The sequence below is a fragment of the Vicia villosa genome, linkage group LG1 (assembly GCF_029867415.1).
Source record: "Vicia villosa cultivar HV-30 ecotype Madison, WI linkage group LG1, Vvil1.0, whole genome shotgun sequence".
Taxonomy (NCBI): Eukaryota; Viridiplantae; Streptophyta; class Magnoliopsida; order Fabales; family Fabaceae; genus Vicia; species Vicia villosa.
The window spans coordinates 129,563,891-129,570,502 of NC_081180.1; the positions used below are offsets into that span (position 1 = coordinate 129,563,891).

The following is a 6,612-nucleotide window of genomic DNA, read 5'->3' on the forward strand; positions in this document are numbered from 1 at the left end:
TTTGATTGGCTTCTTATCTACGCAATCTATTTCCTCTATTTTGTTATATTTGATTGTTTTTAAAAATTTCAATGTACAAACAGCATTGTGTTTGAATGAGCTACTAGCATCATTTTTGGGATTATTGAATTCTCCAATACCACAAATGTTATCTTAAGCCTACAAGTTCTTCAACGTTTCATTATATTTAATGCTGATTGATTGCATTTTCTGAACTGATTTGAGTTTTCGTGGATACCTATATTTTAGTTTATAAATATTCGTTAATAATGAGTATATTTTATTCCTTGTACTTATATGATAAACTTTTGGCTTTGTATTGTCCAAGGCAAAGATTAAGAGCCCTGAAAACTACAACATGAAGATTGTGACATGAAATTCCCGTACCATGATCTGTGTTCAGCAGTTCAGGCAGTGAAAGCACTGTCACTGATGGTGCTTCAGCCCATTTGTGAGCACTGTGGACCGGTGGTTCGGCATGGGAAGCTTACCTGAGAGACCGAAGATCAAAAACTTTGTTATTGTTTATGATTCACCCCCATATTAAAGAATCTAAGTCTAGTGGACTTCACATCCGCAGTGGGTTGGTTACACAAGTTGAGATCTCAACTTCTATAGCTGTCAGCTTCCCCATCTTCATTCATCCTTCCAGAACCATTTTTTCTTTATTTTGGCCTCTATTTGGTTTTTCAGATTATGACATTCAAAACCCACCTTCTTTTCTCTAATTCTTCTACATTTGTTCCTCCCTCGTGTGACCCACTGGGGCAGCTTTCAGTTCTTCCTTAATATCCCCTTTATGAACACATACACCTGAAACGTCGACACCACTAAAAATGTGGAAAAAAAAAACATAATTACATTTGTCGGTGTCGGACCTGGACACACCTTCGATCGGAAGTTTCGGTGCTACACAGCCTGTGATAACTTGGGGACAATCTTTAGACTTCGATTTTTGTACTTTATATAACTGTTGTGTCTTGTCTGCTACATGTCGATGAAGTTCTTCCTACAATGTATTTAATGCCAGCTTTGTTTCCTTCTTTGTTCTTGCTTCCCCTTTAACAGCCTCTCCTTCATCACCGAGGTTCTATTTTTTGATTCTCAGACATTCAGTTGAGAGTTTCCTTCACAAGACTCGACTAAGTTGCACTTGGACTGAGCCAAACCCAAAACGAGTACACTGAGTGAGAGTACAACCTCTTAGTAGCTTCACAGTTTTCTCTTCTTTACCTGTTCTTCCTAAATGTTGCTTCTTGAGTTCTCCTCTGAAACTTTCAAGCTACTTATATTCTCCAAGAATGTCAGTAATGGCATCCTTCATTCTTGTTGACTCTAACAAACTTCTGAATTTGTTGGTACACATGACTCATCGATCCAAGATCGGAGCTTCGATACCAATTGATAGGAATTGGTATGTTATTAAAAATAATTAGGGATCAACTCCTCAATTAGAAATATATTGCACAACTTCTAAGGTCTGCATATTTCATGCCAAACTCAACTCTCTTTCAAATGGCAAGATAGCTTCTCTCTTCTCCCTTTCCTTTTGTAGTTTTGTTTATATGCATCACACTAACCCTCCGATCTGCTAAAGCTAATTAACCAACTAAAGGGATTACTTGTTAAAATAATTATGCGTTGATTTATTGAGAGGGTGCATGTTGTTGTGCTTGGAACCAAGCTAGCATTCTCCTTGGTGAATTGCAATCTTAGTTGAACTGTGTGTTATGTTTCTAGCCATCACCCTCATATTTGAAATGACATCATATTCAAATACTTTATCTTTTTCTGAATAAAACATTCCAATCTTTGACACTGGAAATTTTGCTGGTTGAATTGTTGAAATCTTATATTATAGCAGAAACAAAGTAAACATGGTTTATTTGATTCTCTTGTTTCTGTTGGTGTAGGAAACTTTTTGTTGAATAGTCTTGTGCGGCACCTTGTACCAATTTTTATTTCCTAGTATTTCTTTATGCTTGAATCTGTAATTTAATGGTCCGCAGGGAAGCATTTATTGATTATTGGATTAATGGCAACATGTTGACAATGGATTTAGCTACTCAAATATTCATAATTTTAAAGCAACCACAGCTGAATTACCTAACTCAGGTTTTTTTTTTTACTCTCCTTAGTTATTCTGTTTCTTTTCTTTTTCATTTAATTACCTTCTACTCCTCCAAAAAGTGCTATAAGGCTCAACCTTAGTCAATTTATCAAAAGATGTCATTTATTCTGGCCCAGATGCATTCATCTCTTATATTAGAACAATATTATACTACATTTCAGGATGATTTTAAACCTGTCCTGCGCGAACTTTTAGCAAGTCATCCAGGCCTGGAGTTCCTTCAGAGCACACCTGAGTTTCAAGAAAGATATGGTTTGTGATTTTTGATGGATGTTAAACAAGTTTAGATTTTTGCAATACTTAGTTCCTTAGAAACTTTGTTTTCCTTGAGTTTTTATTTCACTTTTACCGAAAGTCAGTTTCCTTAATAGACATACCGGGGATGTAGTCCCGTTTTGAACATAGACGGTATTTTTATCATACATTCCTAGTTAATAATTAGGTAAAAATCAATTCTATGTTTATTACAATCAAGGATCGCTGCAAGCATTAAAGTAAATTGGAATAATTGAGTAAGATTGTATATTAAATATGGAACACTAAAATTACCTAAAGAAGAAATGGGACAATTAGTTACCAATACATGATATTTTTCTCTAAAATTTTGTTTGGCATCTTATGTCAGCGACTTCAAATGCAACAAAATTGACATTGGATTCGGAAGCACATTTCATTGATCTAGTTTTCACTGGACAAAAATTATCTTCACTTTGGTGTTCCTAATTTATTTCCTAAAGCTTAAAACAATGCATAATTTTGAATAATGAGATTTTGAACTCAACTGAGATTTATCAGTCATTTTCTTGCATGTGTTTCTAGAGTTCCTTGCAGAAAGAATTTTCTTTCATTTTATTTTTAGTACTTCATTAATTTCTTTTCCAATTTCCATTATTTTATTAATTGCTTTTTCCAATTTCCAAATACTTGAATTTAGTGAAAGGCTCTGAAACATTTAGCGGAGTTGTATAGGAAACTGCTTAAGTACCACCCAACTCGCATGACATATATACACATGAATAGAGTCTATTCCAAGTTAATAATTATGGTTTATTCCATTTCCTCTGACATTATCTACCCAAATATAAAGGAGCTTAATACAATGGCTATCATTTGCTTATTTCAAACATTCTAATTCTAATTATTATTCAATAAAAAAAATCTAATTATTACAACTAGATACTAGCAAAAGTAACTATTACAATAAAATACTAGCAGAAGTAACTAGCCGTTCCCAATTGTAAGTGACATGCAGCATTGGCTGCAGCTGTTCAAATTGCTAGTTATTTGTGTTAAAATCTCATTTTAAAGTGTCTTTTTGAACAGCACATTTGCTTTTTTCCCCATATCTGTAATTCGCTTTTGTGTCAGATCCATGTTTTGTTCATCTTTACAAGTTAAAATGATTCCAACTTGTGTGATTCCATCTATACCAGTGTCACTAAAATGTTGTCACCATTATCTGAGGTTCTGCATAACGTGTTTATTATTACATGACAAAGCTTCTCTAATCACGCCCATCTAAAGCCAATCTTGCTTTGTATGTTTGTTTCATATTTCACTGACATAATACTATCGCAACTAGTTTACACAGAAATGCCTGGCAGCAAAGGAATACGTCATATCTCTTCATTTTTTTAAGAGTTCTCCATTTTTCAAGTTAAATTTTTAATGAATTATTAGCCAATAAATATAAACTATGCGATGAATTAAAATTTATATATATTTTAAACTGTGTTTACTGGGTGCAATATTCTTAAATTGTTTATATCCAATGGCCCAGCTGAAACTGTGGTATACAGAATCTATTATTACATTAATAAAACTGGAAATGGTCGTATGACTCTGAGGGAGCTTAGGCGTGGAAACATAATTGATGCAATGCAACATGCTGATGAAGAGGAAGACATCAACAAGGTTTTGAGGTAGATATACTATCATTTGTATTAACTTCACACATAATGACCCTGTTCTTTTCATCCAAAATATATTATCAAAGTGCATTGATCGGTTTTACTGTACCTGTTAATTGTCTGCAGGTACTTCTCTTATGAGCATTTTTATGTTATATACTGCAAGTTTTGGGAGCTGGACACAGATCATGATTTCTTGATAGACAAAGAGAATCTGATCAGATATGGTAACCATGCACTTACCTATCGAATTGTTGACAGAATATTTTCTCAGGTTTGTGTGAACTACACGTGTCTTCTTCTTTTGCCACAAACCCTACACCCCTTATCTTTTTAAATACAAGAAGTGTTTGGTTCCTGTCCATCTGTTTTTGTTTTTATGGTTTATCAGATTACTTATGGTTATTAAAGATTCAGATTTTGACCTACTTCAATAATGTATCAGGTGCCAAGAAAGTTTACCAGTAAGGTTGAGGGAAAGATGGGATATGAAGACTTTGTTTACTTCATACTGTCAGAGGAGGACAAATCATCTGAACCAAGTCTTGAGTATTGGTATTTATCTCCTATTCATTAATCATTTCATCTGTCAGTTTATTTTTCTGAAAGGAGTTATCAGATTAGTTGATGTATAGTGGCAAATGCAAGGACTGTTTGATATAAAATAAAATTATGCATGTTTAAAATTTTTTTATAAGGAACATCAGTGTTACATTAATAAGTACATTTAAAATTTATAAGTTCGCCTCTCCTCTGCAAATCTCCCTCCCCTCCGTTTTCCTCCAACCAAACTCTTTGTAGGTATTGAAGAATATTAATAAAATAAAGTACTCTACATTTTCACTTCCCACTCCATTTCCAAAGTTCACTACCAAGCTTTCAATATAATTGACTTTGTGATTGCTTGGCTCCTAAGTTTTTTAAATCATCAATGTTTGATCTGATTTGAACTTGTCTCAATTGTCTCCATTAGGTTCAAGTGCATAGATTTGGATGGAAACGGGGTTCTGACTAGGAATGAACTGCAATTTTTTTATGAGGAACAATTGCATCGGATGGAGTGCATGGCCCAAGAGCCTGTACTATTTGAGGATATATTATGTCAAATAATTGACATGATTGGATCTGAGGTTTGCCTCTTCATCTTTGATCAGTTGTTCTATCATATAGAATATCCCAAACTTACTTTATTTACATCATGTTGTTTCTGATATATTATCTGACATTTTCCAATTTCAAATTGATTTTTTTGCTCGGCAGGAGGAGAGCTATGTAACTCTGCGTGACCTGAAAGGAAGTAAACTTTCAGGAAGTGTTTTCAACATCCTGTTCAATCTCAACAAGTTCATGGCCTTTGAAACTCGCGACCCATTTTTGATTCGTCAGGTGCATAAAATATTTGTGAAGAATTATTGCATTATTAAGTATGGTTGATGGCCTTTTGTGGTAATTGGTATACATGTCTTGTTTGAATAGGAACGTGAGAATCCAACATTGACCGAATGGGATCGATTTGCTCATAGAGAATATATTAGGCTTTCAATGGAAGAAGACGTAGAAGATGTCTCTAATGGAAGTGCAGAAGTTTGGGATGAGTCACTAGAGGCTCCCTTTTGAAATAATTTATGTAAGTGCTTTTGAAATGCCACTAATGTTCAGAATTTGTGGTACATGCTCAGAAGTTCTATTTGTGTTGTACATCTCACTTGAGTACATAAAGTTGTGGTCTTTGTTCACCATAGTTCCCTCAATTAATCTTTCAAAATATTCAGTAATATGACCCTGTATAATACTCTCCTATTTCGCTCTATTATTTTAATACAGGGATGAAAAAAGATTAGTGCCCCTAAATCAATGAACTGGCCTTTGTTCAGATACTGGACACAGGATCAGCTTTTGAGCTGGATCATATCAGCTTTGCTTCTAATAGTGAGAAATTTCAAGCTTCATTATGGAATGTGTTTTTGATGAGCAGACTCCAAGAATATTCAGATTTGCTGGTAGTGACATAAATTTATCACGGAAGTTTTGTTGCCTTGTACCAATATCCATGCAAAGTGAGGAGGTATGCTGAGAAGTGATTTGGAAGAATGAATTATAAACACCATTAAAAATATGTTATTATTTAGGGACATCTAAGTTGTTAAGGAACTTAATAAATAGCATGATTTCTCACGTTTTGATCTTTTAGTGATTTGCTTCAATGATCACATCTGTCAAAAAGTACATTAGTTTTTCATCTGTGTATTTGATTGTCTTTCAATGATATTCTTATTGCTAGTAATTGAAATATTTAGAGAATAACGTTAGACAAATAAAATGTGACCTCTATTTTCTGGACAAACAAATTTATCTTTCAAGAATTATGCAGGATTATTTGAACAACTTAGTACTCTCCAATGTCATTGCCGCCTAACTTATACGACATAAAATTCAGACATAGTTTATTGCCCAAAAAAGAGAAAAGATGACTAAGTCAGCATCTGATTACACTAATTTTTTTGTTACTTTTATAAGAGGGAAACTCTTTGGAAGTCAATTGAGGGGCGTGGCGTGGGTATCGGTGCGCAG

General features: G+C 34.0%; 1 protein-coding gene across 2 annotated transcripts; it reads left to right on the forward strand.

Moving 5' to 3' along the window:
* Positions 1 to 57: 57 nt before the first annotated feature.
* LOC131644187 (probable serine/threonine protein phosphatase 2A regulatory subunit B''delta) lies at positions 58 to 6,231 on the forward strand. Of its 2 annotated transcripts, none has more exons than XM_058914616.1 (9): positions 58 to 2,115; positions 2,293 to 2,383; positions 3,912 to 4,053; positions 4,168 to 4,315; positions 4,487 to 4,596; positions 5,015 to 5,171; positions 5,302 to 5,427; positions 5,518 to 5,668; positions 5,916 to 6,231. In XM_058914616.1, exons 1-8 carry the CDS (start codon positions 1,999 to 2,001, stop codon positions 5,656 to 5,658), a joined length of 1,032 nt encoding a protein of 343 aa, XP_058770599.1. In that variant the 5' UTR covers positions 58 to 1,998; the 3' UTR covers positions 5,659 to 5,668; positions 5,916 to 6,231. The 2 variants fall into 2 exon arrangements, with proteins under 2 accessions (XP_058770599.1, XP_058770598.1); XM_058914615.1 differs by having other exon boundaries at positions 60 to 2,115; positions 5,866 to 6,231.
* The last annotated feature ends 381 nt before the right edge of the window (positions 6,232 to 6,612 follow it).

Excerpts from the sequence above, each read along its gene's own strand:
- LOC131644187 (XM_058914616.1), top strand. The coding sequence starts at position 1,999 with ATGGTCCGCAGGGAAGCATTTATTGATTATTGGATTAATGGCAACATG. Across the intron at positions 2,384-3,911 it reads TGAGTTTCAAGAAAGATATG|CTGAAACTGTGGTATACAGA; the intron begins GTTTGTGATTTT and ends CCAATGGCCCAG. Across the intron at positions 4,316-4,486 it reads TTGACAGAATATTTTCTCAG|GTGCCAAGAAAGTTTACCAG; the intron begins GTTTGTGTGAAC and ends ATAATGTATCAG.